The sequence below is a fragment of the Vicugna pacos genome, chromosome 25 (genome assembly GCF_048564905.1).
Source record: "Vicugna pacos chromosome 25, VicPac4, whole genome shotgun sequence".
Classification (NCBI taxonomy): Eukaryota; Metazoa; Chordata; class Mammalia; order Artiodactyla; family Camelidae; genus Vicugna; species Vicugna pacos.
The window spans coordinates 2,520,245-2,537,194 of NC_133011.1; the positions used below are offsets into that span (position 1 = coordinate 2,520,245).

The 16,950-nt window shown below is 33.3% G+C and overlaps 2 protein-coding genes across 3 annotated transcripts in view; one reads left to right on the top strand and one right to left on the bottom strand.

Annotated features, from left to right (window-relative positions):
* The window catches only part of NECAB1 (N-terminal EF-hand calcium binding protein 1), a 236,257-nt gene extending 234,657 nt beyond the window's left edge, over positions 1–1,600 (top strand). Inside the window, exon 13 of the mRNA XM_006209700.4 lies at positions 1,180–1,600. Within this exon, the coding sequence (XP_006209762.1) occupies positions 1,180–1,205 (26 nt within the window). The 3' untranslated portion in view covers positions 1,206–1,600. The remainder of the gene's footprint in view (positions 1–1,179) is intronic.
* Positions 1,601–2,856: 1,256 nt separating this feature from the next.
* C25H8orf88 (chromosome 25 C8orf88 homolog) overlaps positions 2,857–16,950 on the bottom strand; it is a 31,979-nt gene continuing 17,885 nt past the window's right edge. Inside the window, exons 5-6 of one of the 2 annotated variants that reach the window (XM_072949446.1) lie at positions 6,982–7,088; positions 2,857–4,744 (exon numbers count right to left, since the gene is read on the bottom strand). In XM_072949446.1, the coding sequence (XP_072805547.1) occupies positions 4,706–4,744; positions 6,982–7,088 (146 nt within the window). In that variant the 3' untranslated portion in view covers positions 2,857–4,705. The remainder of the gene's footprint in view (positions 4,745–6,981; positions 7,089–16,950) is intronic. The other variant, XM_006209699.4, reaches the window with a different exon arrangement.

Below are 16,950 nucleotides of genomic sequence, written 5' to 3' on the forward strand. Positions count from 1 at the left end.
CTCGGTCCTACCACTCCGCCATCCTGACTGGAAATCACCCGTCCTACTCCATTTTAAAGTGAAAGTTTTATCACTGTAATAGACTCACCTCCAGGACAAACAGCAGATGCATCTCCCTGGGCAAAAAGGTGAAATTAGCTTATTCATATTATATTTTTAATGTCCATATGGCTTCTTATATTTTAGTAGCTAGTTTTGTGCATTTTGTTTGTTATGTTGTTATGAAGGCTGAAAGTAAACACACTTTCAAACATTTTAGCTGCACATATTTAGACCTAAAATTAAAAAATCAGAGAAAAAGCTATTATATATAGTTAGAGACATAGAATGAGTGGGTCTGTATTACAAATTTAACTCACAAATTATGATTTCTAATAAGATTGCTTTTTAAATTAAGATTCCTAAGTGGTTTACCTAAGATACATCTTTAGAAATAAAGCAACTAAACCAGACTATATCTACATATAAAAATGTAAGTCAAAATATGAGCTCTCAAATATAAAAATCTTTTAAATGAGGCATACTGGATTATGGCAGGCTAGCCATCATAAAACACCCAGACAAAATGAGTACGAGAACGGGTCTGCAAAGCAGAATATCCCTTGGCAAAGGAGAAGGGCCCATGGTTGCGGGAAAAGAGGACACAGAAGAAAGTAAGATCCTATTGCCAGTTAGTGTATTATTTAAACAGCTTTGCAAACAAATTTTAATCCTTTCCATTTGTCTGTTTCTCACCTCATTCCACCAGTCTTATTTCTTTGTCATAGGTTTGTCTTTGGAATACATATTACTGGGGAGAACATTCCCAATTTTACAGTATAGATGTACTAAAGATACCATTTAAAACACATGCATTTGCTTATGCCCAATCTTCCTGAACTGGGTAGATTAAAGCAACATCAACATGATTTTATCTTCAGGGCATTTCATTGCCAAAACAAGCTCTATTATATGTAATGAAAATTTTTAGTTAAGACTACAGCCAAGTGACAAGAGATATAAGGTGCAACTAACAATGGCATAGGAGAGTTCAATCCAGCCAGGAAACAGCGACTTGAAAGATAAGTAATTCTGTAGGCTCAACGTGGGGGAGGATGGTCTCCAAAAATGATTTGCTACTTGAACTAACAACCCTGGCAGCTATTTTCATTATTTAAAAGACTGTGTTTCTCTTTTCAGCTTCATGGTGGATCCTGAACAACTAAGATGTTCCTAAATGTTTTCTTTATGGTTCCAAGTGAAAAACAAGTGTTCGTATATAAAGTGTGAATTAGGAAATTCTCTGTACTTAATTTGCTCTATACTTTTGTTTGAATATATTTACCCTAGATGTGCACTCTTCTTAAATTTCTTTTGTAACTTTATCTTTCATGTGAATTTTAGCTCATCTTTCAAAGTTCACAATTATTGTCAATATTTGCTGATATGTTGTTACATTGTAACCTAAAATCTTTTAGTCACAAAATCCTCATGTGTGAAAAAGGGTACACATAAAGGAAAAAAACTGTTATGGTAAAGAAAAATATTTAAAGTGAGAACTTTTAGTGTATTACTTCATAGGATAGATTTTGTAGTTCTGTCATAAACTATAAAAGTTAAATCCGTGTTTTGTGATTTTTAAGTATCTGCTATTCTGCAAGTGAAATCTTCTCTTCATTAGTAATACCTACTCCATTTCCAACTCATGACCCTGTGACTACTCACTTTGTTACTTAAAAAGCTAATACGTGATCCAGTATGACTGGTTTCCCTACACGCAGAGAGACAGCAGGGATGCATGTGCACAGAGAAGAGGCCACATGAGGACACAGCAAGAAGGTGACCAACAGTGAGTCAAGGACAAAGGCCTCAAGGGAAGCCAGCTCTGCTGGCACTCTGTCTGGGATTTTCGGCCTCTAGAACTGTGAGCTTAAGGTGTTTAAGCTTAAGAAGAAAGTTAACACATGAGGATGAAACAACCTTAATTACAACCAGTATCATCTCTAGCCATCTGTCAAGTTATAAACTGGTTTTCACAAGGGAACAGTTCTGTCATGGGGTACCACTTACTAATGTAACGCCATTACATCATTTATTAACATAACTCCATGTATGTAAGTTAAACCATTCAAGAAAAGAGGAGAGTTTTACTTTGAGAAAATATGGTTCAAAGTTTTTGGCACATGATCCAGAGCTATGTGACTCAGAGGTCTAACTTTTCTTATGAAAAATCGACATTTGCAGTAGATAATGATTTCAAAATATTTTTAAAACAAAATTTTAACCTAAGTGAACAAGAAAGAAATATAAAACAAGTACAAAACTTTAGGGAAATAACAAAACATGCAGTGGACAGAAAACATCTATTTTCCAGTTTCATTAGAACAACTAAAAGTAGGTACCTATATACTCTGCTGTACAAGCTTATAAATTAAATCTTTTAATAAACTCTCTTCTATTCTGATAAATGCTGCTAATGAAAATGCAGTGCATACAGAAATTTGTTACCGTGTTATTCTCTAGTCCAAATTCCTTTGAAATCACAGGTCTTCCAGGAAAAAATATAAGGTGAATTTTTTTTTTTTTTACTGTTGGAAAACTCAGAAAGAATAGAAAGTTTGAACTAACATTTTATTTTTTAAATATAAAAGTTGACCTAAAATATTTTATCAAACTAATCTATGGAATTTTAACTTTAACCAATACCTTTGTATACCATCAGTCCTCAGTCTGAATAAAGAATTTTAATAGCTTCTACTAGACATAGGTAGTAAATTCTGACATATACAGACACACACATCTGTGTGTGTGTGTGTGTGTGTCTGTGTGTGTGTGTGTCTGGTCATTTCTAAAGATGACAAACACTATGAAACAACACCTGGCTCAACTCTTTTTATTTACATACAAAGCAAAGAACGACATTAATAGAGATGCACAATGATTATTCAAACAAGCTATACATATGTACAAAGGCAAACAGACAATAAAACAGTGTTTGCAGTCTCACTCTGATTACATACAGTAAGAAAGGATCAGAAGACTTTGAAACCTCCGGGAATTTTGACATACAAACTCTTCTTGAAAACGCTGGTTATAAATGGTTTCAAAAATACAAATTATAGCCAATCAATACATTGTTCAGGCCAGCCCATTTCAGTATCAGATTCAGAAAGTGTATCAGGTCTTTAGGATACTTGGTAGTTTCCAAAATAGAATGGTAGCATGACTTTAAAAAGGTTCTGCCCTTAGTAACAGTGCTAAGTGGAAGGGCTCTTTATTCAATTCGAAACTGGAATGTGTTCTATCGCATTTTTTTAACTATAGTCAAAAGACATTGAGAATAGGCAAATAATAAAGCAAACCAATGTAATTATATGGTAATTCTGACCGAAGCTCTTTTATTACTTCATTAATTGAGATGACCCCAGTTCCTATATAAATTACACATGTGTTTTTTTGTGTATGTGTGTGAGAGTGTACGTGTACATTCATACACATGTAAATACTGGAACCTATAATAAAAAGGGAAAGAGTAGAGCAAAAACAAAAGGGAAAAACTGGGTTCTAGGTATAAATTCAGATTAAAGTAACCAATAAATTAATGAAGGTTTTTTCCCCCCTACTTAAAAAGCAATCCTTTTTTCTGGGGAACAAAGCAATGAAAGGGGTATACTAAAGACCAAGACGGCAAACCTGCCATGGACTAAAGTGTGAACCTGGGTAACAAGCCCCAAGACCAGCGAAGAAAAAGTTACTGGTTTTAGGAGTTCAGAATTCAGTTTAAGATAAGCTTTCTGCCAAATGATGTCCCTGAATGCCTTGCCAATAGACCCGGGAATCTGAGAGAATCTGGGAGAATTGAACTAGGAGAATTTACACTTATCTCTGTATCAGCAATTTTTTTTGACACTGTGCTGGAAGAAACTTTTTTTTTTTTAAACAAGAGTAACATCCAGAGTGATGAGCTGCAGATTTTTGTATAAAATTTCTAGGAGCTAAAAGTTTAAACCCCCAAATTCTTCATCCATACATGTTCTTCTTATCAGAAATTATAGAATTGAAACTCAATGCACCTCAATTATTTGCAAATGCCTAAATTTTTCCTCTTTTAGAAATAAAAGAATCTTAGACACTGTTGTTATCACAAACCTAGAGACCAGTCATATCTTTGAGAAGAAGTAGCAATTAAAGTATTCTCCCTCCTTCCTCCTTCACTGAACCACCTGAATCATTCTAAACCACTAGAGAGATTATAAAGATCCTTTCAAGTGCTGGTATGAAATCAGTGGGAAACAGAACAAAAGCAACTTCAAAAGCAACAAGAAATTACGTATCATATATACATAGTAGCAAATACTTTATATTTGAGAATCTTTATACCTTACATTTCCATTCCATTATTACAAGTGATGAAAAACAAAAAATTGCAAGTAGCTTGCAAATTACATAGTCTTCCCATTTCACTAACCAAGTTCCTCCTTTCCAGTGTTACTTCCCAATTTATGCAGGAAACTGCAAAGCTGAAACTGATTAGAAAATTCTTTATAGTTTAAAATATCTTTCTCATTTTAGGAGAAACTAAATACTCAACCATCAAAATTAAAAGTAAATTGAATTGTTGCAGTCCATGACAGTTATTGTTACTAGATCCACTTCATTTGCTGGTGTCCAAAATAGAAAATGAATAATTCTTTATCTTCAAATACATTTGTTTTTAAAATGCTACTTAAAACTTAGGTTGTTTTCCTGTAATAAAGAAGAAAAACTTAATTTATCAGTTAGCTTGAATGAATGCAGCTTTTACTAATTAGTTTATCAAACCAAATACTGTGACCCTACTAAGTGTTTACAGATCTAAATGCATGTTACTACAAAAACTATTAAGGTAGCTGGAATTTATCAAATAAAGCAGTTCTTTTGTGTTTAGTAAAACATGCAGTTCATTTTAAAATAGATTGTATTCCAAACCTGTTGTTCTGTTTTTGTGGTACCTAGTTTTTAAAAAATATTATGCATAAAACAAAAGTAAACTCAACTCTAATGTATGAAGTTTGTTCAAAATGTGTATGTCAAACTTTTACTGACAAATAAATGTGGTTAGAAGTGGAAAGCCTTTAAATGAGAAAGTGACTATATTTGATACGGCACCGAAGTTTAGATTTATCCTTGCAGACCAATGATTATATGCCCCTCAGGTCTCTGAATAGGTAGAAAAATTCAAATACCATCAGGACACTCTTCCTCATTAAATATTCCTTTTGTGCAAGGTATTAAGAAAAAAACTTTTAAGTTTATGTTTTGATTTTTAAAAGAATTGTCTGGAGGTCCACAAGGTAAGAAACGTTGAAATGCACTATGAATAAATTAAAATACAAAAAAAAACTAATTAAGGAAAAAAAAAAGCTACGGATTCCAAAAGGTTAGAAATCCCCCAAGTGGAGAACACAGGAGGGATCCGATTTCTCACATGTGAGGCATTCTCAGCATACCTATAGTCTGGGCTCACCTCAACACTATGCTGCGGGCACGCCTTGCTTAACTGTGCTTTGTTGATACTGTGTTTTTTATAAACTGAAGAATTGTGGCAACTTTGTGTCGAGCAAGCCTATTGACACCAGTTTTACAACAGCATCTGCTCACTTTGCATCTCTAGGTTGTATTTTGGTAATTCTCCCAGTATTTCAAATTTTTTCATTATTATTATTATATTTGTTATGGTGATCTGTGATCAGTTATCTTTGATGTTACTACAGCAAAAAGATTACAACTTGCTGAAGGCTCAGGTGTTCGTTACCATTTTTTAGCAATAACTTTTTAATTAAGTTGTGTACATTTTTAAAGACATAATGCTATTGCACAACTAACAGCAGTATAGTGTAAACAGAACTTCTATATGCACTGGGAAAATTTATGTGACTCCCTTTATTGCGATGTTTGCTTTATTGTGGTAGTCTGGAACCAAACCTACAGTATCTCAGAGATATGCATGTATACCTTTTATATGTTTTTACCTATATAAAATAGTGTTTATGAAAACTAAACAAAGTCAAATTCCAGGCAAAATGGAACCAAAGGCCATAAAAGATGGAAATCAACACTTACTGAGTACATAATGAGAGATAAATACCATACTAAAAGTACTTTCATACGCTTCATTTAATCCTAACAACTAAAGATCATCACCTTTATCTGCAATTGCAAAACTGAAGCTCAAGAAGGTTAAGTGACTTCCTAAGTGTGAACCATATACCAGTGGAGCTAAAACTTGAACCCAAGCCTAATGCCAAGACCCATGTCTTTCCTAATCAATATCCTGAAAGCTAAATGTATGTATTTATTATGCCTACTTATTCTGATAGAATTTGATAAGGTGACACAGAAATTATAAAGGACTAAGTAACAGCAAAGACTTTGAAAAATAGTAAAGTTGTTTTATTGTATAAAAAGACTAACTCAATAAGGTGACACAGAAATTATAAAGGACTAAGAAACAGCAAAGACATGTTGAAAAATAGTAAATGTTGTTTTACTGTATAAAAAGACTAACAACAGAACAGAGCCCAGAAACACACCACAAATAAATATATTGCCACAAAGGTAGAAGAGGACTATTCTTTCAATAAACATTGCTAGGATGACTGGACGTTCATGCAGAAAAAAATAAAACCTGACCCCAATCAATTTTACTGTATGTAAATTATAAAAGTTAATTGAAAAACAAAACAATAGAACTTTTAGAAGATAACGTGGGTTTTCTTTCCATGACCTTTCAAATAGAAAAATATTTCCAAAATACTATGGTTCCATTTTATTTCTTGACCAGAGTGGTAATTACAGTAATTGGTTATATTATACATTTAGATTTAGGTACTGTTCTGAATTATATTTCACAATGAGAAACGTTAAGATTTTTAAAAGGCAAATATTTTAGATTTAAAACACTATGAAAATCTTTAAAAGATACTTAGAATTAAAACAATACAAAAGTAGAAAACTACTTACTGGTTTTTGAAGTACAATGGGATGATCAGGCAGAAAGTCTGGTTTTTTTCTGCAGATGGAAACACTTGAGAGCTTCAACAGGAAATCTCTGCTGTATTTGATTCTCTCTGTGGATATTAAACATCAAATGTAATGCTACAAAATGCAGAACTCTCCCGAAATGCTTTTTGGCTCATTTCTTCCTGGATGTCCCTTAACTATTCGGTATTTTATAAAGTGGTAAATAGTTTATGTAAAAGAGAAGGGGGAAAAAGCTCTGACAAGCATCTACTGCCTCCAATTTTCTTTTTACATGGAAACAAAGCCAACTAACCAAGAAAAAAATGAAAGACAGAGAACCGTTTCAGAAAACTGGTAATACATGGCTTCTTTTATCTGGTTATTATCTAGTAGAGCAATCTTGTATTATATTAACAGCTGTTAACACCTATTGAGCAATTCACATCCTGCCAAAATGGAACCCTATATCTAGTCTTTATATTAACTTACTAAAAATTTAATACAATCAAAATAATTCAATTCATGAAACATTTACTATACACCAACTGTGTGTCCGGGACTACAGAATTGGCAGAACTTTTCTGTGAAGGGTCAGAGAATAAATATTTGAAGAATCATAGGACATGTAGTCTCTGTCACAACTACTCAACTCTGTCTTGCAGCAGAAAAGCAGGCACAGATAATAACCAAATAAAGTATGTGGCTGTCTTCTAATAAAATTTAACTTCCAAAACAGGCATTTGATCTGAGGGCCACAAATCCTAGGTTAAACACTGCAGTTAAAGGCCATAAGTTGACACAATGAATAAAAAAAAGAAGATCCTGTTACATGCTGCCAGCAAGAGATATACATTAAATATAAAGACAGGTTGAAAGTATATGAACATAAAAAGATATACCACTCAAGGACTAAGAATAAGAAGCCTGGAGTGGCTATCTTAACATTAGATAAAGAGATAACAATTATCAATGTGTTGTCCCTAGGGAAAGAGTTTCAAAATACATGAAGCAAAAATTGACAGAAACAAAGGAGTCAATACACAATTCCACAAAAATACCAGGTATTGTAAAAACCCTCCCTCAGCAATTGGTGTAAGTGGACCAAAAAAAAAATCAGAAAACACACAGATCTTAGTGATACTATAAATCACATTGATTTAACTGACATTATAAAAACTACATCTACGGCAAAATACAAATTATATTCAAGTAGATATGGTACAGTAACCAAGATAGACCATATGTTGGCCATAAAGCAAGTCTCAATAAGTTTAAAAGTTCTGAACAAAGAGGACTCAAATAAAACAATAAATGAAAGAGGAGACATTACAATTGAAACTACAGAGATACAGAGGATAAGACAGTATTATGAACAGTTATATGCAACAAACTTGACAACCTATAAGAAACTGATAAGTTTCTAGAAACATACAACCTACTAAGACTGAAACATGAAGAAACAGAAAATATGAACAGACTGATCACTAGTAAGGAAACTAAATCAGTAATCAAAAACCTCCCAATAAACAAAAGTTCAGGACCAGATGGATTCACTGGTAAATTCTACCAAACATTCAAAGAAAAATTAATACCAATCCTCAACTCTTCCAAAAAATATAAGAGGAGGGAACACTCCCAAATTCATTTTTTGAAGCCAGCATCACCCTGATAACAAAACCAGAAAAGGTACCAGAAGAAAATAAAATTACAGGCCAGTATCTTTGATGAACATAGATGCAAAAATCCTCAACAAAAATAACAGCAAGCCAAGTTCAACAATACATTAAAAGGATCATACAGAATGATTAAATAGGATTTAATCCAGGGATACAAGAATGATTCAATGTTCACAGATCAGTGTGATATACTACATCACAAAATGAAGGACAAAAATCTTATGATATCTCAATAGATACAGAAAAAACATTTGACAAAATTCAGTATCCATTTATGATAAAAATTCTCAAAAAATGGGTATAAAAGGAATATTCTTCAACATAATAAAGGCCATACGTGACAAGCCCACAGCTAATATCATACTCACTAGTGAAAAGCTGAAAGTTTTTCTTCTTAGAGGAGGAACAAGACAACAATGGCCACTCTCACCACTTTTATTCAACATAGTATTGGAAGTCCTAGCCAGAGCAATTAGGCAAGAAAAAGCTAAACGTATCCAAATTGGAAAGGAAGAGGTAAAATTGTCACTATTTGTAGGCAACACAGAAAACACTAAAGATTCTACCAAAAACTGTTAGACTAATAAATGAATCCAGTAAAGTTGTAGGATACAAAGTCAATATATAAAAATCTACTGTATTTTTAGACACTAATAGACTATCAGAAAAATAAAATAAGGAAACAATCCCAATTACAGTTGTATCAAAGAACAAAAAAGCCTAGGAATAAATTTAATCAAGGAGAGAAAGATCTGTATGCTCTAAGACATTATTAAAGAAAATGAAGACAAAATAAATGTAAAAATATTCTGTGCTCATGGATTAGAAGAATATTGTTAAAATGTTCACACTACCCAAAGTAATCTACAGATTCAATGCAATCCTTATCAAAATTCCAATGGCATTTTTCACAGAAATAGAACAAAGAATTTAAAAATTTTTATGGAATCATGAAAGACCCCAAATAACCAAAACAAACTTGAGAAAGAGCAAGATAGCTGAAAGCAACACATTCTCTGATTTCAAACTATATTATAAAGCTATAGGAATCAAAACTGTATGGTTTTGGCCTAAAAACAGACATATAACTAAATGGAACAGAAAAGGGAGCCCAGAAATAAACCCACAAATATACAGTCAATTAATATGCAACAAAGGAGCCAAAACTATACAATGGGAAACGGACAGTCTTTTCAATAAATGGTACTGGGAAAACTGAACAGCCACGTGCGAAAGAATGAAACTGGATTCCCTACTTTACGCTATACACAAAAATTAACTCAAAATGGATTAAAGACCTGAATGTAAGACCTGAAGCCATAAAACTCCTGGAAGAAAACATAGGCAGTAAGCTCCATGACATCACTGTTGGCAATGATTTTTTGGGTTTGATGCCAAAAGCAAAGGCAACAAAAAGGAAAAATAAATGAGTGTGACTACATCAAACTAAAAGTCTTCTACACAGTAAAGAAAATCATCAACAAAATGAAAAGGCAGCTTACTGAATAGGAGAAAATATCTGCAAATCATATATCTGATAAGGGGCTATTATCCAAAATATATAAAGAACTCACACAATAGCAAATAAAAAAAAAACTGATTCAAAAATGGGCAGACAGGGGAGGGTATAGCTCAAGTGGTAGAGCACATGCCCAGCATGTATGAGGTCCTGGAATCAATTCCTGGTACCTTCTCTAAGAATAAATCAATCAATTAACCTAATTACCCCCCCAAAAACCTAAGTAAACAAATGTCAGTGTTCAAAACATAAAACGTTTAAAAAAAATGGGCAGAAGATTTGCATAGACATTTTTGTAAAGAAGACATACAGATGGCCAACATATACAACATATACAAGATGCTCAACATCACTAATGGTGATGTAACTCAAAATCACAATGAGATATTACCCGTTAAAAAGGTGTTATCAAAAAAGACAAAGAATAACAAGTGTTGGCAAGGATGTTGAATAAAGGGAACACTTGTGCACTATTGGTGGAATGTAAATTTGTGCAACAATTATGGAAAACAGTATGGAGGTTCTTTAAAATTAAAATTAGAACTACCACATTTTCTGAAGAAAATGAAAACATAATTTGAAAGCATATAGGCACCACCATGTTGATTGCAGCATATTTATAATAGCCAAGATATGGAAACAATCTAAGTACCCAATGATGGATGAATGGATAAAGCAAATGTTGTGTACACACACACACACACACACACACACAGGAATATTACTCAGCCATAAAAAGGGAAATCTTGCCATTTGCAACACATGGATAGAACTTGAGGGCATTATGCTAAGTCAGACAGAGAAAGACAAATAGTGTATGACCTCACTTATACATAGAATCTTAAAACAAAAAACCATTAACTTATACAGATTGGTGGTTGCCAGAGGTGGGAGTAGGGAGTGGGTAAAGTGGGTGAAGGAGGTAAAAAGGTACACATTTCCAGTTATAAAATAAGTCCTATGGATGTAATGTACATCATGGTGACTATAGTTAATAGTACTGTATTGCATATTTGAAAGTCACTAAGAGAGTAAATCTTAAAAGTCCTCATCACAAAAGAAAAAAATTAACTATGTATGGTAACAGATGTTAACTAGATTTATTGAGGTGATCATTTCCCAAAATATACAAGTATCAAATCATTATGTCATAACCCTGAAACTAATGTAATGTATACATCAACTTTACCTCAACAACAAAAATGCTAAATAGTAAAAATAAAATAAATTTAAGAAGCTTGAAATCATATAGACCTGACAACAAAGTAAATTAAGAAATCTATCAATAAGATATCCAGAAAAACCTCAAATATCTTGGAAATTAAATAATATACTTCTTAATTATTCACAAGTCAAAGATAAAATAATGAAGAAATTTAAAATACATTTAACTAAGAACATATAACATGTCAAAATTGGTGGAGTGCAGCTAAAACATGCTCCAAGGGAAACTTATAAATTCTTTTTTTAAACTGAAGTATAGTTGATTAACAATATTGTGTTAGTTTCAGGTGAACAGCAAAATGATTTGTTTATACATATTTTTTTCAGATTATTTTCCATTAAGGTTATTACATGTAATAATTTATCCTTCCATCTCTCCCTTTGCCCTTTGGTAACCATAAGTTTTTTTTTTCTATGTCTGCGAGTCTCTTTCTGTTTTACATATAGATTCATTTGTGTTACTTTCAGACATCATCACCATATATAAGTGATGACATAAAATATTTGTCTTTCTCTCAATTACTTCACTTAATATGATATTCTCTAGGTCCATCCATGTTGCTGCAAATGGCAGTATTTCATTCTTTTTTATGGCTGAGAAATAGCCCACTGTGTATATATATCACACCTTAAGCCAATCGTCTGTTGGTGGGCACTTGGGTTGTCTCTGTGTCTTGACTATTGCAAATAGTGCGGCCATGAACGCTGGCGTGCATGTATCTTCTCAAATTAGTTTTCATTTTTTCTGAATATACACCCAGGAGTAGGACTGTTGTATCATATGGTAATTCTATTTTTAGTTTAAGGAAACTTCATACCATTTTCCCTAGTGGCTACACCAATTTACATTCCCACCTACAGTGTACATTTTGTTCTCTTTTCTCCACATCTTCTCCAACATTTGTTATTTGTAGACTTATTGGTAATGGCCATTCTGATGGGTATGAGGTAGATACCTCACTGTGGTTTGGATTTGCACCTTCTCTAATAATTAATGGTGTTGAGCATCTTTTCATTTGCCTGTTGGCGATCTGTATGTTTTCTTCAGAGAAATGTCTTTTAGGTCCTCTGCCCAGTTTCTGATTGGGTTGTTTGCTTTTTTGTTATTGAGTTGTATGAGCTGTTTGTATATTTGGATATTGACCCGTCGGCCACATCTTTGGCAAATATTTCCTCCCATTCCATAGGTTGTCTTCATTTTGTTGATGATGTTGATGTTCATTTTGTTCATTTGCTGTGAAAAGCTTTTAAATTTGATTAAGTTCCATTTGATACTGATAGTTCATTATGATTTTTTAGTTTTAGCTATTCCAGTTGGGTCCAATTTCCAACTTACCACATAATCCAGCAGTTTCACTCCTAGTTTTCTACCAAAGGGAAATGAAAAAATATATCCACACAAGCACTTGTAGTACATCCATTTCATCCAAGTTGTCAATTGTTGGCCTGAAGTTATTCATGACATTCTCTTATTTTCTATTTAATGCCTGTAGGATATGTGGTGATAACTCCCTTCTTATCCTTGGTATTGCTCATTTATGTTCTTTTTCTTTACTAATTAATTTGTCCTTGAGATCTGTCAGTTTTGTTTCTCTTTTCAAAGAACTAGTTTTGGGCATTTTAATTGTATGTATTGTTTTCTATTTTGATGATTTTTCCTTTTTATGAATTCCTTTCTTCTAGTATAGGTTTAGTTTGCTCTTCTTTTTGTAGCATTTTAGGTGGCTTGTTAGGTCATTTGCTGTAGTTATTTTCTTATTATAAGAATTTATAAGAACAAAACTAAAAGCATGACCCTTCTCCCAGACTCCAGACAATACTACAAAGCTACAGTAGTCAAAACAATGTGGTTTTGTCACAAAAACAGACATACAGATCAGTGGAACAGAACAGAGTCCAGAAATAAACCCACACACTTATGGTTAATTAATCTATGACAAAGGAGGCAAGACTATATGATGGAGAAAAGCCTCTTCAACAGGTGGGGTTGGGAAAGCTGGACAACCTCACGTAAATCAATTAAGTTAGAACACTCTCGCACACCATATACAAAAATAAACTCAAAATGATTCAAAGACCTAAATATAAGACATGACATCACAGAACTCCTTGAAGAGAACACAGGAAAAATATTCTTAGACATAAATCACAGCAATATTTTCTTAGATCAGTCTCCCAAGGCAAAAGAAATAAAAGCAAAAATAAATTGGCAAAAACTCTGAGAAACTAGAATTTGCAGATATTGCTAGTGATACAGTCACTTTGAAAAGAATTCGTCTTGAAGTTACATAAACACCATATGACATAATATTCCCACTTTTCGCCAAGAGAAATGAAACTCTACGTTCACACAAAAACTTTTACGGGAATGTTCACAGGAACATTATGAAATTCTAGTCAAAATTAAAAGCAATAAATATGTTCATCAACTGGTACATAAACAAAATGTGATATAGCTATAGAAAGGAATATTTATTCAGTAATTAAAAGGAAGAAACTATTGATGTTAAATAAAAGAAGTCATAGGCAAAATATTACATATTATATGATTCCATTTACATGAAATTTCCAGAAAAGGCAGGTCAGCAGAGATAGACAGTGATTAGTGTCAAGTTACCTGGGGCTGGGACTGGGGCTTGGGATTGACTGCAAATGCGTACAGGGTTCTTTTTGTGCTGATGAAATGTTCTAAAACTTAGCTGTGCTGATGGTTGCACAAACTGCAAATTTACTAAAAAGACAATAAAATGCGTACTTAAAATAGTGAAGCTTGTTACATGCAAAGTATACCTCAGTAGAGATCCTTTAAAAAGGAAGGGGAACTGGGGGCTAAAGAGTCTGATTTTAGAGAATGAAAAAGGGAAGGAGGAAGGGAGAGATTGTGCAGTTGTTGTTGCTACATAATGTGGAAGAAGTGAATGAGGATTTTCCAGTGGCTTTTAAAAGAACTAATAGCTAATACTCAGTTCCAAGTTGCTCTCTGGACTGTGCTGCCAGATAAAAAAACTGAGGAAGGCTGAGGAAGGGCTTAGGAAGTAAACCCAAAAGATAAGAAGATGGAAAATAAGAAATAAAATATAAGAAAATCAGAGAACCAACTAGAGAATCAAGTAGGCTAATATTACTAACATATTACTAATAAAATAGTTGCAGGAAGAGAACACACAGAAAATGGAGAAAAGAAACATTATCAAAGAAATATCCACAAATTTCCACATCAGAAGAACCCAAGTCTTGAAACTGAAGTTCACCAAATTCTCTGGAAAAAATATTGGGAAAAAAAAAAAGCTACACAAAAGTACAACATTACAAAATTTCAGAAAACCAAAGATAAACACAAAATCCAAAATATTTCCAGAGCAACAACAGTAAAACAAAACAAACAAAAAAACAAATAAAAAACAAGGCCATCTACTAAGGGCCTTGAGGGGTTGGGGGCACTGGACTTTACAGAATCAAAAGCCAATTAATAGAGACAGCTAGAAATGAAGCAAAATGCCTTAAAAATTTATAATGAAAATAATTTTCAACCTGCAATATTTTAAAATCAAATTCTATATTTAATCAGTACAAGGGAAACGCAGCTTGTTCTTGTGAGTCCCCTAAGCCCAGGCTCCTGACTTGCAGATTCACCCCCTGCCGCAGGACGTCTCACTCGGCAGCTTTCGACAGCACTACTAGGCAGAGTTCTGCCAGTGCTCCTTTTCCTCCCCTTCCTCCTCCTCCAGGGCTTTACTGAGGTATAATTTACATATTCTACAATTCTCTCATTTTGAGTGTACAACTGAATTATTTTTAGCATATTCAGAGTTGTGCAAACATCGCCACAATCTATTTTTTTTGTTTGTTGGGTTTAGGCACTGAAGGAAATCTCTGCCAAGTCATTAGCTGACTGAACATATCACAAAAAACACTTGTGTGGCCACACATGACAAATACATACTTCATAATACTAGTTCAGGAAAGTCACTAAACAAACACAAAACAATTACAATAAGCGATAACAAGAGTCCCTAAGAAGGGGAGAAAATCTGATTTTCACAGCACATTGCAATACTCAAAATATCCAGTTTTCAACAACAACAAAAAATATAAGGCATTTAAAGAATGAAGAAACTGTGGCCCATACACAGGAGAAAAATAAATTGATAAAAAATTTCCCCGAAGAAGCATAGATACTGGACTTACTAGAGAAAGACTCTAAATAAACTATTGTAAGCATTTCCGGAGAGCTAAAGGAAATTATGAGAAAAGTGTCTTGCTAAATAGAAAAATATCAATAAAGAAATGGAAATTATAAAAAAAATCAAACAGAAATTCTGGAGAAGAAGTTTAATAATTCAAGTGAAGAATTCATGAGAAGGGTTCAACAGCAGATACAAGCAGGCAGAAGAATCAGCACATTTGCAGGTAAGTCAAGTTAAACCCAGAACTGCCATATGACCTGGGAAATCTACTTATAGGCATATATCCAGGGAGATGGAAACAGGTATTCAAACAAAAACTTGCACAGAAATATTCATAGCAACATTATTCATTATAGCCAAAAAGTAAAAACAACCCAAATGTCCATCAATTGAGAAATAAACAAAATGTGGCTTATCTATACGATGGAATATTATTCATCCATAAAAAGGAATGAAGTACTGGTATATGCTACACATGGATGAACCTTGAAAATCTTACGGTAAGTAAAAGAAGCCAAACACAAAAGGTCACATATTTTATAATTCCATTAAATGAGATGTCCCAAATAAGTAAATCCATAAAGACAAAAAGCAGATTAGTGTTTGCCTGTGACTGGGCAGAGGAGAGAATGAGAAGTATTGCTAAATGGGTCTGAGGTTTCTTTAGGGGGGTGATAAAAATGTTTTGGAATTAGTGGTGATGGCTGCACAATATTGCACATTTAAAATGGTTTAAATGGTGAGTTTTACATCAATAAAAAAGAAGAAAAAAATAAACCTAAGAATTGCAAAGGGGATGTCCCAAGACAACAGTGAAAGTTCATTCCAGGACAACAGCTTCACAGCAGTACTGAAGAGTAACGGATCCATACTGGAAGAGGATAATGGAGGATTCTTAAAAAAAAAAAAGTCTCTCCAAGGGAAAATATACCAACTGACATATATGACTATAAGGAAAATATCATAGGTAAATGTGGCAGAGTTGTTGGAGCACTGGAGGGGAAAAGTTAACAATAGTTACACAGAAAAAGAAGGTGAACATTAGCTCCAGGAAAATTGATGGGACTTGGGGGGAGGGATAAATTAAGAGTTAGGAATTAGCAGATACTAACTACAACATACAAAATAGATAAAACAACAAGGTCCTACTGTATAGCACAGGGAACTATATTCAATAGCTTCTAATAACCTAAATTGAAAAAGAATATGGAAAAACTATATATGTTATTTATAACTGAATCACTATGCTATACACCAGAAACTAACACAACTTTGTAAATCAACCATACTTCAGTAAAAAAAATTATGGATTGTATGAAACACAGATATGCACCTCTCATCTAAGCAACTGTATTTACAGTCA